General features: G+C 33.2%; 3 protein-coding genes across 6 annotated transcripts; 1 reads left to right on the forward strand and 2 right to left on the reverse strand.

Annotated features, from left to right (window-relative positions):
* Positions 1-3,979: 3,979 nt before the first annotated feature.
* LOC123714449 (dnaJ protein homolog 1) lies at positions 3,980-6,173 on the reverse strand. Its single transcript, XM_045668690.1, has 3 exons — positions 6,037-6,173; positions 5,041-5,863; positions 3,980-4,853 (listed from the first exon to the last, which is right to left on the reverse strand). Exons 2-3 carry the CDS (start codon positions 5,857-5,859, stop codon positions 4,611-4,613), a joined length of 1,062 nt encoding a protein of 353 aa, XP_045524646.1. The 5' UTR covers positions 5,860-5,863; positions 6,037-6,173; the 3' UTR covers positions 3,980-4,610.
* A 1,944-nt stretch (positions 6,174-8,117) lies between these two features.
* On the reverse strand, positions 8,118-20,122 carry LOC123714113 (cysteine-rich protein 2-binding protein). 4 transcript variants are annotated; one of them, XM_045668253.1, is made up of 15 exons: positions 20,017-20,106; positions 19,818-19,922; positions 19,445-19,582; positions 18,883-19,031; positions 18,610-18,702; positions 17,849-17,963; positions 17,272-17,416; positions 16,752-16,935; positions 15,656-15,863; positions 14,969-15,056; positions 13,400-13,590; positions 12,680-12,798; positions 9,974-10,155; positions 9,580-9,660; positions 8,118-8,222 (listed from the first exon to the last, which is right to left on the reverse strand). In XM_045668253.1, the coding sequence occupies exons 3-15, from the start codon at positions 19,537-19,539 to the stop codon at positions 8,130-8,132; spliced, it is 1,743 nt and encodes a 580-aa protein (XP_045524209.1). In that variant the 5' UTR covers positions 19,540-19,582; positions 19,818-19,922; positions 20,017-20,106; the 3' UTR covers positions 8,118-8,129. The 4 variants fall into 4 exon arrangements, with proteins under 4 accessions (XP_045524209.1, XP_045524208.1, XP_045524206.1 ...); XM_045668252.1 differs by lacking the exon at positions 19,818-19,922 and having other exon boundaries at positions 20,017-20,122; XM_045668250.1 differs by having other exon boundaries at positions 19,818-20,110.
* LOC123714114 (transcriptional adapter 2A) lies at positions 8,215-9,980 on the forward strand. The gene has a single exon (XM_045668255.1). The coding sequence runs from the start codon at positions 8,234-8,236 to the stop codon at positions 9,533-9,535; it is 1,302 nt and encodes a 433-aa protein (XP_045524211.1). The 5' UTR covers positions 8,215-8,233; the 3' UTR covers positions 9,536-9,980.
* Positions 20,123-20,537: the final 415 nt, after the last annotated feature.

Raw genomic sequence — 20,537 nt, forward strand, 5'->3', positions numbered from 1 at the left:
CGTTATAAATACCGTATGGACCTCAAAGAACCGGTATTTCCCTTCTGGTACCCGTAAATTACACTATAATAATACATATATTTGAAGCTTTGCAAAAAATATATGTTACGACAGTACAGTTATAAGAGATATATGTGATTGAAGCAAAATAATAAAAAAATAATAAAGGAAATTACATACTGTATTAGTAAATATAAAAAATAGCCTTTTGCTGTTTTTAGAGCCCCGTATTGATGGCACATTTTTGCCTTTTACGACTACTCACCCGAAATAATATTTGCATTCAAGACTGTCCCTATAGTTAGTATGTCATGCGTTCATGCCGGAGGTCTTAGGTTCGAAACGCGGCTGTGCAGCAATGGATTTTTCTGTGTACATTTAACAATCGAAAACATCTAGAGGAAAACGGCATGTCTAACGACCCAAAACGTCGGCGACGTGTGTTACGCTGATCACCTAACATGGTCACAAAACAGATCATGAAAATTGAGGCAAAAATCTTATATTTCACCTGTTTATTTTTCTATAAATCTTTTGTCAATGTTACTATGATCAAAGACGAGTAGATGTTTTTTTATAATTCAATGCAAAATGGCGCCTTGGCAATGACTAGAGTTATGCTTGGCATCGTTGATTGGCAGACACGTTATGTCATTCTGCTGGTGATTTACGATTCTTTTGTTTTATGCACTGCGAAATGGAATTTATATACGTTAGCTTTGTTTTATTTACCAAAGATATAAATAGTAAGCTACCAGAACGAAAACGAACGAACGATAGGAAACGGCAGGGCCTTTACTTTCGACAAAAAACCTATTGACATTTGAAGCAAACATTTCACTTTCAACCAATCAATGAGGCTCGATTTCTTCTAATCATTCGATTGATTTGTTTCGAGATAGCAAAAAAATATTTACATTTTTCGCTGACTTCCTTTTAAATAATCTACGCATTTTTTGGAAGCAGTCCACGAGCGTGATTTTATCACATACCGATAACATAAAGTTTGCTAACAAAACAGCAAATCGAGAAGTTTCTCAAGTATTATCAATGCCACACGTGAGGTAGTACGACTTTGACGTATCACAATGATACTAATTAGTTATCTGAAAACGCATCATTATATGTGAGAGATAGTCGAAATGTCAAGTATGACGTCTTCAGTCTGTTTAAAATATATACGTTAATGTAATATATTAGTTAATGTGGATTTATTTATACCATAAGTAAAATATTCTGTTTTTTATACAATCGAGAGCGCCTGGATTGTATACAATGGAAAATCGCAGATGTGTTAGCTTCTGTTTTTTAGGTATATAATACAAACGATTATTCGCAACACAATATATTGACGACATTCAAAATTAATAACGTTAAATGTAAACGACCAACGAAAATGTATTTTTTTATTTACAAAGAACCTACTTTATTATACATACCATAATATTTATTTATCGTTACTAAATTCAATTTTTTTTTATTATCAAACCTTAATCGGGCCAATAACCATCTTTTGTTAAGATATTTTAATTTCTCTTTTCCTCCGCAAGGTTAAGTGTTGCGTATTAATTTCACACAATATAAACAAGTTATTTTTGTTTTACCCTCGTCTAGTCTCCATGCAATATCTGTAATACTCAATAGTAATAATGAGATTATTCAAAAATGTTCAGTTATTTATATAATATAGTGGTTCTTTTTACAATATGCCAATGAACTTTCATATTCAGTAACAGACAATGATGGTGGGGTCATTCTGTGGTAATCCGGCTAAATTAGATAGCTCTATACAAGTTTAAAGGACTAAGGACTTTATTATGGTCGATTTGTAGGTTTTGTATATCTTGTGGCTATATGATCGCGCGTCACGTTTTGCCTACACGTGACGATGATACGCGCACGTGGCCATCGAAGTTTTTATAAGTAGCTCTGAAATTTTTACCGTGTTTAAGGGAATTTTGCAATCGTTATTCAGCGCTTAAAATAACTGCGAGAAGAAAGATTAATATAACTTCTGCTTTCAATAGTCTTAATTTAACGATGCTAAAGTATAAAAACCTTTTAAAATTATTGTTTGTTGAGGTGCAATAAAATTATATACTACCACCATTGATTTTGATCTTACTAAATGGTATAAAATTTAAACTATTTTTTTTACCTGTACTCGTATGTCAAACGAAAGAGACGACACAGGGAATCCTAGTGCACTTTCTTATTTACTGTACATTATTAAGAAACTATCTTAGTAGATTCAAAACTATACATTGGCAACACAAAAGCATTAGTTAGAATATTATGTAATGTGTATTATGTAGCAGAGGCCAGAGACCGGTCTACCTACTTTGTGAGCGGAGATAGGTTGAGTTTGTTATTTAGTATCCTTCTAGAAAATAAGAAAGCTGCACTTCGTATATTTATAGCATCCCAGTAGCTACCATATAGTATTAGAATATATTTAATTCATTATTCGGATTGGAATGTGGTTGGTTCCAAATTGTCAAACCACTATTTTCTTGTTTTTTTTATAATACGAATTTCCAGCATTATTATTTATATCATCACGCCTTTTCCCTGAAGGGGTAGACAGAGACCACTGATCTCCACTTGATTCGGTTCTGACATACCTCGCTTCAATTAAATACATAAATCAGTTTAAAATTCAAAATATAGGTATTTATTTAGGTAACTAGTACCTGTTTCTTTTCATAACATCGCAAACACGATTCGTCAGAAACAGGTGAAAAAGTTACTATTTAAAACTGTGCAATTTAGACGTTGTTTTATAATAAAAATGATTTCCTATCATGTAGAGCAAGTTGTTATTAAGCTGTTTTTCACGGCCGCACTACGTCCATAATTTGAGAACTGTTAAGATTTTCACATAAGCGTAGAAAAGTTATATTTACGAGTTACAGACGCTCATCTAAGATTTTCTTCTGATATCTAAAATAGTTTTGCAGTGGTCGTATTAATATTTATCTAATATGCCCGCCCCCGCGTAAATGTATTTTTGCATATGACGTCCTAATCCGTGCAGTAACACTTCATAGTTTATTGCTAGTTGATAATGAAGCCCCATTTGAATTTAGAGGATCCTTTTGCCATACGCAAAAAACCCTAAATTCCTATTAGCTTTTTTACTCATTATTTTTGTTATCCCGAAAATTTAATTTCACGTTTAAATGAACTGCAACTTCCGCTTCTCTTGGAATTGGCTGCTTCTCAATGTAATAATTATAGACAATCGGTGTCCGTGCTTTGTAAAAAGAAATAACAGCACATTTCGCAGAATTAACCTGTAGCCGATTTTCCTGCACCAATTTACGATCAAAATCCTGCTGTAATTATAGACAATCCCGCGCGCTACTGCTGATCGGCAGTGATAATTTAAGATCGTCCCCAAACTTAATACGTCTTTAATTGTTTTTCCAACCGAACAGGTACTCTATATTTCTACTTCAATATTAAGTTTTTGTATGGCGCTATCAGCCCGACGGATATAAAACTACGAACATCGAAGTTTGGTATAGAACTATTTTAATAATCGCCCACAGCATTAATACAATGAAAAAAATTCTTAAATGATATATTATTTAAATGGATTTCACAAAACAGATGAACATATACTAATCAAAATCATGTTTCAACAGACAGTATACATGAACAGAAAAATATGATGTTAAGGATTAAATTCAAGGACTGGATAGTATTTATAGGCCATGTATTAAGTTAATATTGTGGATAGTGAATTTTACATTCTAGCGAGGAAAACTGGATTTATTAATTTGTCCTAATTAAGATATAGGTAGGCAAGTGACAATAGATTTTAATATTATCGTAGTTCATTACACCTGTGTTCAAAATAGTGGTCATATTTTTTTAATTAAATCTAAATAATCCTTGATGATTTTTCTCCTTGGTATTGAATCTTATTCTGCAGTGAACACTAGGCATATTCAGGTAAAATAAAAGCCAAAAAGAAATTGAATTTTTTTATTTCAACAAATTTTAGGGCAAAATTATAAGTTTTGTCTTACAATTAAACCTATTACAATGATCAGTCTTTGAAACAAAATCTTGCTGGGTACAAACAGATAAAAAAAATACAATTTTGATTGTTCTTCAAACATGACATTTGAAGAAGCTTTATTAACCAATTGTTTCAATAATTCTATGTATGTTATGTCCAGTTTTAATCTGTGTACAAAGACAAAATTGCATTCCCAAAGTACTATGAAACATGAGCTAGATTCCTAAGTACTGAAACCTAACTTATAATTGTTGCTAATATTTACATGATGTAAGTATTTACAATTGTCAATTTTAAATACACTCACTGACACAATTTTAAACTCTTTGTACTAAAACGCACAAAGTTTCAACCCATACAAACTTTTATCCACAATATAATAAATATGAAGCAAGAAATACTTTGAATATAAAATCATTGAGTAAATTGTGGATTGTCAATGAACACATAACCAAAATGCTCAATTACTTAAATGTCGCTCACCTTGCAAATTGAACAAATGCAGATCCTATCAAGCGGAACTTATGTTAGACAAAGTAAGTCCCAAAACATCCAGAATTTTTTTCCACTTTCCAAACAATCATGTGTAATAGTTTGGTAAAGTGCTCTCCAATATTTCCTTTGCTGCAGGAGTGAGTTTCTCTGGAAATTTGATGTCAAATGCCACAAGCAGATCACCTTTCCTAGTTGGCTCCTTGGGGAATGGAAGGCCGTAACCAGGGAATCGTTTCACTGAATAGGGTTTAACAATTTCTCCTTGTAAATTGACTGTTAATTTATCTCCAGACATTGTTGGCACTTCAATAATTGTTCCACATAGGGCCTGAAACAATAAGGGTTTATTAAAACTATAAGAATGTTACTTATATTTGTATAATATTATTGGTTCCAACAATAAATTTATGACTCATCAGACATAAACCATTAAAAATCCCAATGACAAACCCAGTAGATAGTAATCATTAAACAACAAATAATAAACAAACAATCACAATAATTAAAAAACATACCTGTTTAAGAGATATCTTTGCTGTATATCTGATGTCACTGCCTTCACGTTTAAATAATGGATTTGGTTTGTCTCTAATAATGAATACTATGTCAGCTGGAATCTTATTTCTTCCCTGGTCTCCCTCCTTTTGGAATGTGATCTTGGTACCTGCCTTCCAGCCAGGCTTTACATGGATTGTCAATACTTTATCTTCTTTCTTTGTTGTACCATCTGGTTGAATGACTCCTCTTGAAATTTTCATTTTCTTTACACAGCCCCTAGCAATCTCTTCAAGTGACATGTACAAGTCATGTTCAATTGGTGGGTCTTGTGTTCTTTCTTTCCGATGTGGTGATCCGTGAAAGTTGAAGCTCTGGCTACGATACGCGCCGCCTGGGCCACTTGGTCGAGTTGTTCCCATTCCGATGTTGGCAAAAGGATCCAGATCGACATCCATGTCACGATCAAAAAAGTTACCTCCACCGCTACCGTTAATGTCAAAGAATGGTTGAAAGGGCCTCGCTGAACCAAAGAACTGAGCAAATGTAGCCCATGCATCGCCGTGGTACGAGTACGCGTTGGAATGACCGCCAGTACCTTTGAAATTTCTGCCACCACTCTTCAGCCCCTCTTCACCGCATTCATCATAAATTTCTCTCTTTTTCTTATCTGATAACACTTCGTACGCTTCCGCAACTTCCTTGAACCGTTCTTCTGCTCCAGCCGACTTATTCTTATCCGGATGGTACTTGAGGGCCAATTTGCGATACGCTTTTTTGATCTCATCATCAGTCGCACCTTTATTCAGTCCTAATATTTTGTAATAATCCTTCCCCATATTTCTAAAACAAAGAAACAGATTCCTATTAGAGCACACGTAACACCATTTTAGGAAATCACCGATGATCCACTAGGTTCAATTAATTTTCTAGAACTTTGAAAATGATCGGTACTTTAACGGAGTATCAGATTACAAAACACATAGTTAAGACACATAAATAGAAAATATACTTACAATAGAATTATATTTCTGTTAAAATCCACAAATAACTAGAGATTTGACTAAAATAACCACGCACAAATCACAACACAACTCACGAGTTAACACTATCTACTTCACAAATGAATGAAACGTAATGTTGCCGTCGCGCCAAAATTTATACATTAAAACATCTAGAACATTCTGGGACCTTCACTCAAAGCCAAAACGAGATAAAAGATATCGACTTATTATGTGTAGTGTGAGTTAGAAAGAGATAAATATAATTTTATCTATTCAATAAGTGCTACATAAGCAGCACAAACTTGACGTAGCATGGAAAATCAGTTAGTTTTGTATGTACAAAACTTTGACACGAGGCATATTTCGGCCAATAGCAGTGAGGCATGTCTTTGATAAACCAATCCAGTGAACTTATTTAGTAAGTTTTATACAATGAACGTTATTTTATGAAGACTCTACGCGAATAAACATCTAAACATTGTAATTGAGAACAATCTAGGCTTAAACGGTCGTACGTTGCAATAGAGTTCAATTTTAGATTTGATATAAGAGAGAGTAATTTAGGATGAAATTTTTGGTTTTACTGTTTATGTGTTAACAAAATATATGTACCGAAGGAAGAACGAATTTTTGTCGCAAATTAATTGAGACATATTATATACCTATTGTGCCAGTGGACTGTGGCCAATAAATTAATTAAAGTTCTTAATATTAATTAATATAGAGTATAGATCCTACGTACATAGGTGATTATTTGTTTTTTTATTTTATGGTGATTATTTCATTTGATCCATGGGCCATGCTTCATACAAATTGCCTTAATTAGTTAAATGAAATACAATAAACAAACAATCAGTGCATCAAGTATATGTCATTATATTTAATAACATAGTACAGTAGGATTATTTTAATTTTAATAAAATGCTTAGAAAACAGCGTTACGCCCTTGAGTCGTGGTGGCTCAGAGACTCGACTCTGAAATCAAACTTCGAATCCAGTGCACTAATTTCTATATGCTTGATTAATATCCATTTATACGGGAAGGAAAAGATCATAAAAGCTGCACTGTCTCAACCCAAATCAGTCGAGGCGTGAGGCAGTTACGGCTGATTACCTACGTGGCTATAAAGAAAACTTCTTTAGTAACCGACACACTATATTTATAATGAGTATAACACTACCTACTCGTAATAGGATATCAAATGTTTAGGTGATTATAAATAACCCTGACAATCTCTTTTTAACCAACAACAAACCCCAAAGCATATAAATATGGACCCTACATGAACTTTGAAACTAATAATCTACAGCGGCTGCCTGACTGTCTTGTAGATCACATAACGCATTCGTACACGTGACTGCGATAAAACTCGATGTAGGTCAAAGAAAATTGAAGCATTCACGTGTCGGTAGAATTAATCTAGAATAAACGCTGTATGGCCTTTACGGACGTCGTGGCAAGCACCGGGTACATTGGTTGATTTTACAAATTAATGTTTTACAAGTACTAATAAATAACGCAATGAACGGTTCAGAATGATAGCAATAAGACGTTGTTACAATATAAAGTGATATATAGGGATTACTCTAACCACTTTGGTGCAACGGACTGATGCTATCTGCTGATTATATATATATTTTATTACTTAATATTATGCAAATTCATGGTAGATATGAATAATATTATTATTCTATTAATAACGACGATAACTATTATTGTCAAAAATTATATTAAATGTATCACATTTTGCAATAAGTACATATAATGTAGTTTATTAAAAAAATGATTTTACGATGACTCATTACGTAACAAAAGGTAAATTGTCCACGTTATCATGAACAATCCTGATACCTGAAGTCAGTTATCAGTCTAGTGACAGTCTTCCGAGTCTGTGGACATGGTCAAACATCATAAATGATGAAGCTTCAAGCTTGTCTTGTTACTATTATTATTTGTCACTGTCGGATGTCGGACCGGTAATCGCCTATCAAGCACTGCTATTGTTAAATGTTTACGACTTGCATGTACCAGTATATGTAGGAAATAATAAAATTAAAACATAAAAATAATGTTTATTAAATTAAAGCAGAAAATACATAATTTATCATCGGACTAGTCGAAGGAACAGTGCGTGTCGACATCCTTTGTAATCCATGTTGTAGTATTTTTCGTAAAAATCTTGAATTAACTCTTCGACCTGTGAACAAAATGTCCTGTGATATATTACAAATTAAATGTGATGGTTGCAAAGACGTAACACATGAACCGTATATTGAATGCTGTGACTGTGAAACAAACCTATGTTGTTCCTGTTTTGCATCTGGCAAAGAAGTCGATTTACATAAAAATGACCACAAGTATGCTGTGAGAAGAAACGATTTCCCACTTTTTGACAACTGCAACTGGTCAGCAAAGGAGGAATGTAAACTTCTTACTGCTTTGTCAACATATGGTTATGGAAACTGGGAAGAAATATCTAAAAGTGTGCATTCACGATCCAAACTAGAATGTTTAGAACACTATAAAAAGTATTATATTGAAAATGTTCCTTTTGAAGAATTAAAATTATTACCTGAAACAGATCAATCTCTTTTTCCTCAACCTGTTATACCTTATCTGTTCAACATGGAGATTAGTACCAATCCACCTAGGAACAATCAAGGTGACAGACATTTAGCTGGTTATAATGCATATAGATCAGAGTTTGAACTAAATTATGACAGTAATGCTGAAAACATTTTCACTATAGAGGACACCCACTCTGATGATGAAGATGAATGTTTGGATGCTCTAAAAGTTAGCCTCGTGAATGCTTTTAACACTCGCCTTAAAGAAAGGCACAGAAGATATAGCATAATTCAAAATCATGGACTGATTATGATAAATAAATTATTTTCATGGGTGAAAAAGTTTGATGTAACTCTCACTAGAGCGAAGGCAGAACGTCTGCTAGTTTTTATGCAGTTTATGACAGGCATGCAATTTGATGCCTTTATGGAGTCAATGAGTCTTGCAGAAGCATTGTTGCAAAAATATATACTTTTGACAGAGTATCGTAAAAATGGAATAAAAACAATGCAGTCAGCCCGCCTTTACCGACACTTAAAGTCTGAACACGAGTCAGCATTAAAAGAACAAAGATATTACTCAATGGTCATGGCAAGAAAATTTGAGAGTAAATCACCTGCAAAGCACAAATTCAGTCTTAATCAAAATTTCTTGCCTACTCCAGGCAAAAAATACAAAAGGTCCCATATGCCCTTAGATATTATCGATTTGCCAGGTTATCATTTGTTATCTGAAAGTGAAAAGACACTATGTGCCCATGTCCGATTAGCTCCTAGGAATTATTTAGAGATTAAGAATACAATGATAGCTGAAAATCACAAGTTAGGATTTTTAAGGTTACTTGATGCACGAAGAATTGTTAAAATAGATGTGAATAAGACACGGAAGCTGTATGATTACCTAATTGAAGAAGGATTTATATCAAAACCTTTAATGACATAGTTGGTAATTAAATACTTAAATAATATCCATCTATCTCTGCTTACCTTAAAACCAAATTTTTGATATAGAAATATGGCTGGATTTGTAGGAGAGACATGCAGTGTCACATCCTGGCCAGAGCATGTCTGAAACAAGATTTTTCAATATATCAATCTTTTAATTATAAAGTAAATAGTTCTTTTTTTTTTCAAAATGAATAGCTGCAAATCTAAACCAAATGCAAGACTTTAAGGCATGTTTTATTTTCATTACTATTATTAAATATTAGTACTTTGTCGAGCTGCATAATGTTATCTGTATTAAATTAAAGCAAAAAATCGACTGAGGGTTGATTTTATTAATGGACACTTGTGAGTCAGATATAGGACTGTATAATGGTTCTTGTCTAATATTTTTATGCTTGCTCAAATATATTAGTTCTGGATCTTCTCGACGTACCTGTAAGAGATGATATAACATGAATGTTGCAATATTTGCTCTTCGCCATTCGGGCCGTGTCAATACAAATGAGATATATGCTTGATTGTGTCCAACATCCGGAACTAGAAAGGCACATCCTATTACTAATTTCTTGTATGTCACAACGCAGCTAAACTCAGGGTACTGCAGGGCTTCTGTCACTGAAGTAAAATTGGAGAGTTAGGATAAGATTAGATTAGTTAGGTTGAGACCAACCCTGAATCTTACTCTTAAGGGAAATTCTAGGACACAAATTAATACCATTAACGAAATATAAGGGTGAACGATTTGGAGAGTTGTGAAATATGATAATGGCAGGTAAAGATATATCCATTTCTTACTTTAATTAGATAGTTGCAATCAATTTAATTTTATCATTTTAAAAAATAAATACATAATAATAGTATACTTTACAAAGTTAAGTGCTTGTCATTTTTTATAATACAAGCCTACATACAAGGGAATACAAGCCTAAAACTTACTCTTTGCACGAACACATTTGTGTAAGTTATGTATAATAAGTAAGTAAATAAGAGTAAGTTATATATAATAATAAGTAATGAGTAAGCTATGTAAGTTATGAACAATACATGATAGGCATTTGCCTATCATGTATTATTTTTTTAACTAACAAGTTGATTAAGCTTTATTGGAGACAAAGATCACAAGGCCATGCTTAATAACAGCCACAAAAGTAGAGTATTAAATCATATATAATAATTAACGACATATAATTTAGTAGTTATAGTCATTTTATGTATTGCTTTGGGTTACACACAATGTTGTCTACGTTTGTGCAGCTTTAGCTTGATAATAGGTCGTTACAAATAAAATTGTTTTGTCGTACTTTGGCCACTTTGACCTCAAATACCTCCTCTTTGGTTAAGAATTACAAATTCATGTTTTTACATCTTTTCGAAAAAACATGATTCATTTCATTTTCCCGTTTTAATTTTTTCTTTGCGTCACTCTATTTATAAAATGGAGAACATGAAATATCGTGTTATTTACGAGTATGAGTTCTACCGTGGCACCAGTGCTGCAGAAACGGCTCGATGATGTGTATGGCGGCGGTGTCGCAAAAGAAAACACAATGCGTTTTTGATTTGCGTCTTATAGGAAATTTCGCCCTGCAGAACACGCCCCGTGGACGGCCGGAGACCAAAGTTGATAACGAAGAATGGAAGGCTATTGTGGAAGCGGATCCATCGTAAATCACGTCTGAGTTAGCTGTAGGCTGCGGTGTTAGTGATAAAACTGTATTAATACATTTGCAAGGTCAAAGGTTGCGATGGTACATATTTTGCTTAATTAAATATACCTATTATATTTAATAAAAAACATTACTTTTTATTCCTCCCATACAAAGCGCAAATTTCAAATGTAAGGACCTAGTATTATTACTCGTAGTTAGTCTGGACATAAATACTGTTACAATTGAAAATTAACAAAATATTACATTTGAATTTGGAATCTGTCATTTTTATATGATTGTTCATTGGGTTTTCTCATTTTGGCGCCAATACATTACAATATTAAAATGGAGTATGGTGATAAAGAGAACCGAATCGGTGTGATTGCATTACACAAAGTAGGTATAGAGCCCAATGCAATTTTTAAAACTCTCCATACACTTGGTATAAGTGAAATGTTTGTGTTTGTTTGTGACAGAATTAGATCTGGCTGTCCACTCAGTGTTCGTACAATAAAGGTGGTCAAAACAGTAAGGGAAGGAATCCTGTCCAAAAGCAAAATATTTAATCTCGGGAGATGAAGGTAACACCTAGAACCATGTCGCATATTTTAAAAGATGACTTAGTACTTGTAGCCTATAAGAGACGTACTATTCATTTCTTAACTGATATTAAAAAAAAAAATAGGCTGATAAACCGAAACAACAACTGAAGCGTTACGCAAAGGGAGGTCTTTGAGTTTTTTATATTTACGGATAAGATTTTATTTACAATTGAGCAACATTTTAATAAACAATATGCTTAAACCGTATTTATGCTCGAAGCTATGAGCAAGATTTCCAATTAGTTGACAGAGTGCAACGTGGGCACTATCCGACTTCAGTGATGGTTTGGTGGGGTATTAGCTATGGAGGAGTGACTGAGCTATACTTTTATGAAAAAGGTATCAAAATATCGGCACAAGTGTATCAAGATACCATTCTTGAGAAGGTAGTGAAACCCCTTAATTACCATGTTCAGTAACCAAGAATGGTCCTTCCAGCAAGACTCGGCGCCGGGTCTTAAAGTTTGGTCTACGCAGTCTTGGTTGGAAACGAACGCTTCGAACTTCATCAGAGCTGAAGGCTGACCGTCGTCTAGTCCTGATCTTAATCAGCTAGATGATTTATGATCAGATTTAGAGAGTACATGTACAGTAAACGCCATGATAATTAGGAGTCTCTAACAAAATCCGTACGATTGGCAGTGAAAAATTTCCCCATGAAATTAGTGCGTGCTTCTGTTGATAACTGGCCTCAACGTTTAAAGGACTGTATTGCAGCCAATGGAGACCACTTCGAATAAGATTTTATATTTTAAATTGTATTATTTTTATGTATTAAACGAATACACTGTAAAATTAATAAATGTTATTTGCAATAGATTTTTTTACTTTGTTTCAGTTTTTATGGCTAGACTAGATACACAAAAGACAATAAAATGCATTTCTTACAGTCAATCCCAGGCCAGAAGTACTGCGCGCATAGTTTGTTGACGGCCGCAATATGTTGTGGTTTTAAATATGAATAGTCGATAGTCGCGCGCGGTGGCGGCTTGTACGCTTCTTCGTGCCTATTAGAAATAGTAAACAATTATAAATTTATCATTAATAACGGTCAAGCCAAGTACATATATAAAGAAGATGTATCGCGGGGGTACAGTCGTGATCTAAAGTACTAGGCTATAATTAGTACTTTAAAAAAGATTTTGGTCGCGTAAACATGGTACCGGAGCCCTCCCCCTCCCGGCCCCTAATTAACGAATTATAACAACGGACTCGTTTAAACTCATTCGAGTGCTCTTATTGGGTCGAATATAAATTCAAAATTTGATTGTAAAACAAGCGCGTTTCCCTTCAATGTCATTGGTCAATTGCGACTTTCGTGCAAACTCGATCGTAGACATCGATTTTGTTTTACATTTCAATTTTCCAATAATATATTACAAGGTACTCCCCATTCTTTGTTTAGTTAAAGAGATATGTGGACGAAGGAGGATGAGAACTGACCACTACCAACCACCGGGTCGAAAACACTGAAGTTATTTAGACTATGACAAATGGTATTCAGAGTTCTTGTTCGAGGTACAAAAATCAACGAAATCGATTCGCGAGGGAACTGTGACCACATAGTACATATATATATATATATAAAAACATATTTGCAAAACCTACTTATGCGTTTTTCTTAGCAGCTCGTCCATAAGTTTAAGCCAGATGGGGGTAGTCTCATTATCTCGTCGTATAAACGGTTTAAGGGTAGCGCCAGAATAACTCGACCTAAAGGGCGCAGTCTCCATGCTGGATAACAACACTGTGCCATAGTTCGTACTCGCTATCGTACCACTAAGGTTGTCTATAAGGTACTGAAAAAATTCAGATAAATTAGTTCAAAGTTTCGTACTAATAGCAGTTAGATTTAATTAACTATACTCGTCAATGATCACCACAGGCGTATGCTTTTAATTATATAAAAGACAAATCATAAATATATAGATCACATTCAGTAAAAGTATAGATACCGGCAAACATCTTGAACAAATGTCCCTGCCTGCGCGGAATGGATTTTTAGGTATCACTGGGAGTGGGGCGGCTGGAGAGTGAGGATCGCGTGATTGGTAAATCAGTTGTCGTTTGTATCCCGCGCTGTGTACGCAAACTTTCCCCCACTCACTTGTTTAATGCTCAAGAAGTTTGCCGGTATCTATATTACCAATCAAAATGAGCTCTAATTCTAGTTCCGCGGTAACTTAAAAAAAATATTCCAACGCTCCTAAAGTATTATTTCGTCTCTTACTATCAAATTGTGTTTACACTGAGATGGAAAAATTACACTAATGTAAGTGAGTGCTCCTATTTCTATAATCAATTATAAGATGTTCACGAGAAGCTTGGTTGCAGCTTTATATTTAAAAAAAAGACAATTCTTCTCGTTCTACATTAAGATTTGAGAACTAGTAGTAAATGTAAATTAAAAAGCATTTTTTTAAAGACGTTCTTAAGTGTAATATACATTATCTACTGAACTCAAAATAACTTTATTCATATAGGTAACAAAGTACACTGTTGAACGTCAACAGAATGATTTTAAATTGATCCAAAATATACTTTTTCTACCAGTTTGCAAGTCAAGGGCGTAGAGCGGGCAAGAAGAACTGTCCAAGTATTGAGTCATACAAATTGTTTGAGCTGGAGCAAATCAATCCCAAGGATTAGGATCATTTAAATAATCGTCAAATTTATAAAAAGCTTTCTTGATTAATTTACGTTTAACAAGAGTTTTTTATTACCTATATGAATAAATAGTATTATTATTTAAAGGGTTAAGTCCTATTGATTAAACAATACACAATATATGTATCACAAACATCAGAATATTCATTGCTGCTTTAATAAACTTGAAATGAAGTGATAATTAAAATCGGGCTTCAAAAGCGTATCCGTGTATAGATATCGGCAAACTTCTTGAGCGTTAAACAAGAGAGTGGAAGAAAGTTTGCGCATCGTATACAGCGCGGGACACAGACGTCAACTGGTTTAGCAATCACGCGATCGACACGTCACCCTTCCCCCCTCCCAGTGATACCTGAAAATCGCTTCTGCGCAGGCAAGGACATGTGTTCAAGATGTTTGCCGGTATCTGTACGTAATAGTATAGAGCTAATGTTAGACGGCCTCGATAAACGGACTATGCAAAGAAAGCTCTCATACAAATTGGCCAGTTAATACAAATATAATACATACAGATCTCTGGAATCTGTCGAGTACACGTTCAATATTGGAGATGATCTTCTTGTCTTCTGTGACGTAACCGCCCAGGATCTTCACAGTCCTGAAAATAATGGTCAAAGCTTGCAGAGTTCGCGAAAAAGAAACCAGAATGGCAGTTAAGGCGAGACCTATTCGTATAAATAAATTAAGCTTGTTAATCAAAGACAACATTGTCTTGCCTGCGCACACGCACATTTTTGTAATTTATTTATATTATTATATTTAAAGTAATGCTTTTGGTGTGACCATTTATTCACAATAATTATTTAGTTTAAATTGTTTTGGAATTAGGAAATTTATTGCTTTGACACTGATGGGACCTCAGATCAGAGTCAGAATGAAAAAAAGTGTCATACAGTATGCATAATAAATTAATATTATAACTCTCAATAGGGATTCCAATGAAATCAATATTGAACTTAGTAATTGGAAGAATTGTATTAACACCTTTAATTTTTACATTGATGAAACAGACTATGCCGAAATATGTCTAGTTTGCTAATTCTAAGCCTAGATGGCGCTATTAAAAAAATCTTATCACAAAAAAAGATTATATGGAATTAAAATTAATCAATATTAACCACGAGATACTTTTTTTTTACTTTAGCGATCCCTACAACTTATCTCTTTTTACATAAGTAGGCAAAAGTTTTTACTTACTTATCAAGATCAAAAACAGGAATATGCTTATGTCGTTTTAGCCTGCGTAGAGCCAGTTTGGCCTTAAGTTGAGAGAGATAGGCCTTTTTCTCACTTTCCCGTACTTTAAGTACCAAGGCCTCAATAGTTTTGAGGAGTTGTATTTCTTCATATTCCGTCATTTCAACAACATCATTGGTGGGCTCGGGTGGGCTTAACCAGGGCATGTCTTAAACATAACTTAGATGTTTCAATACTTTTAAATCCAAATAAAAATAATTAATCCAGGACGTAAGATGTGATTTGTTTAGTACATTAGCCATTATTAAATATTGCACATAGACCTTTAGAAAGAGACATTTCATTGAGTACTGCTATCTCTGTCGCACACATGTTTCAAAAATACAATTTACTTTCTCATTCTGTCCAATTATGTTTATGACGCAGTAAAGTAGTTAAATCAGAGAGTTAATTGAATCTCTAGACAGTTAATTAACGATCGATATTCAATCAAGTCGCTAGCATTTTGATTTAAATGAAGCAGCGTCGAAAACGTTTAACTGTCTGTCTGACCGAAAGCCAGCGTGTTGATTAACATTGTAAAACAAGACTCCGCCATGATTATTTCATTTGTTGTTGTTATTTCGGTGTGATCGTGACGAACGGAGAGCTTGGAAATTCCGTGTTTTGCTTTATTGTAAATGGTTAGGTGAGGTTAGTCTTGTTGCCTAGGAACGTTTAGGATACTCGTTAAACGTTTCATTCACTTACTTGCTTAACGGAAATTTAGCGACTTGATTGGATATCGATATTTAATTAACTGTCTAGAGATTCAATTAACTCTCTGATTTAACTGCCTTACTGCGACATTTACACTGTGATGAAGACAGACATAATACAGTTGATTGAAACGGTGCATTTTTTTCAAGTCAAAACTATTGCCATAATTATTTTAAAAAAAACTGTGCATTTAGACAGATTTTTTAAATTCAATTTTTTAAGAGGCTTTACGAAAATGTTCTATGACACCATTTTTTGACCCTATCTAAATAATATATAGCAGAGATTATAGAAAGTCTAATAATTGTTAATTTATTTTTAATGTCGAAATACGTACCGACAGAATTCAACTGCGTAGAAAATAAACTCTCTCTCCTGATATAAGGTTTTTCTTCGGTTCTCTTTGTCTTTTCCTTTTTAACTTCCGTATCAGAGGGAAGCTCACGAAGCGAACTATCCGAATCGCAGTTATACGAATATTTGTACGAGTGTACGCTTGATGAATCACTTTGAAAATTTATCTGTAATGAAGATAAAACATCACCAAAGCACACAACACATTGGAATTCAAATAAGAATCGACTCTACCCTGTATTGAAACGTCATTTTTTTTAAATTTAACATACTTAGTTATCCGTCTCTTTTCATCTCAAATTAATAACAGGTTAACAGAAAGAGACGAAAGATCACTGAGTTAAAAGATTGGAATTACTGATTTTTTTTATTAATGAAGGCCTATATTACCTAAGTCCAGTTAAACTATACATATACTGACAACTCAACTGACATTTGACAGATAAAGGTAATTGACGTTTCATATTTGACACATATTGTTATTCAAAGGTTTTTATATTTACAGGCGGTATATAAGCCGGATAATCAAATTTTTCTTTTAGAAAATCCATATCAGAAAAATTATCTCGCGATGAGATACTGGCTGTTGACGCTTCATAGTAATCTTCCACTTCTTGCTTCACCGGTGACATTAGTTTCTCTTCTTTTCTGTAATTCATTTAAGTATATAATTTATAATTAGTTTCCAATCAATATGACGAGAATTAGTCCATTTCTTATTATATATATTACTAGCAATGTCCCGCGGTTTTACTCGCGTAGATAGACGATCTCGTGGTAGTGAAAGTCTACTAAGTCGGACAATAGATATATTTTTGTTATCATAAAAGTTTTATTTTACCTAGTTTTCTTAGTTTTTTAAATACTTCCTTTCAGATTATTAGATACATGCTTGCATTCATCGTCTAATCAATATATGGATTTCATCAGGCTTACATCTTTGAACTCTCTTTTCATCATAGTGTAACCATAATTTAAGTAGAAAGAGATGAAAGAGTTCTTCATTTTAAAGAGTGCACTCTTTAGACTGATTTGGTTTTTAAAATCTATTTCTGTTGTGTGTTGTATATTAAAACTTACACATAGTCCTGAACATCAGATGGTAGAAAATCTTCAAACTCCAAACGCCTTTTCTTAGCGGGTGTGGGATTTGGTGAGGTAAACACTTCCTCTTCGACTAACTGGTCTTTGTACCCTGAAATTATTATACATTACATTTTCATTAAAACATATTATTTTATAAATAAAGTTATTTCAAAAATCTTAAATACTATAAAAAGGTAGTAAAAATTACAAAAACACTTGCTTTTTTAATGAAATCTTTCATTATGTTAATGCTAAATTATCTATGAGTAACTTAGGTAATTAATATTTTACAATATTAAAAAAAATATATCCAAATGTATCGGCAGGACAGGCCACTACTTTATTAACTGGATATAAAAACCTGGAAAGTGGTAAAACTTGGTTTCTTAGGAGAAATTCTTTAGAGACTACAGTCTAACCCAGTGATAGGCAAAGTACGGCCCACGAAAGTATTTAATCTGGCTCGAAGAGGGTTCATCAGCATGGATAGTATGTGGTCCGTTATTAATACATTTTGACAGTCGAGAAGAAAAAGTAGATTCTTTTTGTAATGTTTTCATAATATTATGATTAAAAGCTTTAATACATAATGCTTTTTTTTTATAATTCTGGCCTCTCTAATTGTTCTCCTCTAGAATTTCTTAAACTTTGGGGCCCACCATTAAAAAAGTTTGCCCACCACTGGACTAACCTATAAAGAGAAATGATCACAGTAATTAGAAATAGTTTTTTATTATATAACATTGATAACATACCTAATTCCGTGACTTTAGCAATAAAGAGAGTCATATCCACTCCTAGCTGATTTTTTGGCCGGGATTTGGTCTTGTCGCGCGAAATCTCTTGTACTGAAATAAGTAAATACATAATTGCAGATATAAATAAATAGTTTTTGGAAATGTACATTTTATTAAAAAACCAACCAACCTTTAATTAAAATATTTAATTTGTACCCATAAATTAGGACACATAGGATAAAATAAACATGTAAAATATGTCATGTAATGTAAACTTTATGCAATACATACTTATATGAGCAGCAGCGGCTGGGCTAAAATTGTGTTTTAACTTCCACCAACCACTCTCTCCTAGCTGTGCCAAGCCTGATTGAAACAGTAAGTTGCTATATACTGACAAGGCGCCTGCTATTGTACCAATCCAATTTTTCTTCTGCTTACTGAAAATGTTAAAAAACCCTATCACTTATGAGAACTGTGTTTGTCTATTCTCTGATAATTTTATAATACAGGCAGGTTTTTAGTCTAAACCATATATAGTTTCACCCTCAAAATATTAATTCAAAGATTTTATTTATCATTGATTCACATTTTATATAACTAATAGGTTGTTTTATTATAAGTATTTACTCGTTTCACTCATAATTATTTTCTCAAGTCATTTTTTACTTAAGATTAAATATGGTAAATTTGAGTTAAAATTGTGGATTTATCAAAACTTAATTTTTTAAAGATAAAAGTACCTATCAAAATTAAGGGAACAGAAGTATTTTAAATCCTCTCTATAAAGAAAAGAAGAAAAAAAACTTTTGTATTAAATTACAGTTATATTAATATTAATAATAGGACTTACAACTTAGGTCCAAACAGTTGCATCCAAGACCTATCTATGAAGGAGCAAATGTGTGTCTTGTAGTGGAAATACCTATGATTACTCATCCCGCTCATATGATTCCTCAGATGATATAAAGTTAATAGGAGAGCATGAACCCTGAAAATCATATACATGTGATAAAGTGTCTAAATTTGTAAATTTAGCATGTTTGTTTATTAAACTGTATTAATATCTTAGGTTTTGGATTTTTATTATTGTCAGGACATTAGGTTGTTTGTAGCTTTAAGGAATGATCTGGGTTCTGCTATGTTTAATTTTCAGTAGCTCTGCTAGGTGAAGAGACAAGCCTTGTGTACACGCATTTTAGCGCGAAAACGTGTTCATAACTAACCAGAGAATCTTCGTTCGTTTAAAAATTTCTTCCTTCTCCGCCGAACAGTCTTCGCACGTATAATCAAAGAAAACATCTCCGGATAGGTCACCCGGTGTTCCTGCTCTTTTCAAACAGGTTAAGTGGACGAAACATATGCAACTTTCGCATATAAGACCTGGTCGGTACTGTTTATCTTCCGGCTCATTGCAATACTTACATGTGGTACTCATATTTTTATTGAATATTAAATATTGATGAGACGTAAATAAACAATTGGAACTAGCAACAATCAAAATTAACAATCTAAGTGACATTTGAAAAACATTGTTTGTCTATTTTGACGAAGTCTTCAAAAACATAGTAAATACTTGACAGTGACAAAGATGTGATAGATATACTCAGATGTGTCAGTTTTCACATTGTTGCAAAATAAATTTGCTCGCTCTCGAAAATATAGTTTCATGTAGTTTAAACTTTAAAGTATTATTTCGTCGTAGGCAGGACTAGGCTTTATAAAGAATAATATTATATAAGTTTTTATCTATCTAGTTTTGTCTAATTAGTAGAAACGTTTCAGACCTAAGAGATTTTTAATTATATTTTTTTAAAGCATTATTTATTTAAATAGTAATGATTTAGTAAATATTTTCAAATATAGTCATTTATAAGTCAATCATGTTTACACATTTTAACACCATGGAAGACATTATTTATTATTATTTGTAATGTCTTTAAGAT

The sequence above is a fragment of the Pieris brassicae genome, chromosome 9 (assembly GCF_905147105.1).
Source record: "Pieris brassicae chromosome 9, ilPieBrab1.1, whole genome shotgun sequence".
NCBI classification, from domain to species: Eukaryota; Metazoa; Arthropoda; class Insecta; order Lepidoptera; family Pieridae; genus Pieris; species Pieris brassicae.

What these genes read in the sequence shown, in the direction of transcription:
- LOC123714449 (XM_045668690.1), bottom strand. Translation starts at nt 5,859, where the DNA reads ATGGGGAAGGATTATTACAAAATATTAGGACTGAATAAAGGTGCGACT. An exon ending in CAAAGATATCTCTTAAACAG is followed by an intron (nt 4,854 to 5,040) that starts GTATGTTTTTTA and finishes TTATTGTTTCAG; the next exon opens with GCCCTATGTGGAACAATTAT.
- LOC123714113 (XM_045668250.1), bottom strand. Translation starts at nt 20,029, where the DNA reads ATGAGTACCACATGTAAGTATTGCAATGAGCCGGAAGATAAACAGTAC. An exon ending in AAACGAACGAAGATTCTCTG is followed by an intron (nt 19,583 to 19,817) that starts GTTAGTTATGAA and finishes TATGATTTTCAG; the next exon opens with GGTTCATGCTCTCCTATTAA. An exon ending in TGCTAAAGTCACGGAATTAG is followed by an intron (nt 17,964 to 18,609) that starts GTATGTTATCAA and finishes TAATAATTTCAG; the next exon opens with GGTACAAAGACCAGTTAGTC.
- LOC123714114 (XM_045668255.1), top strand. Translation starts at nt 8,234, where the DNA reads ATGTCCTGTGATATATTACAAATTAAATGTGATGGTTGCAAAGACGTA.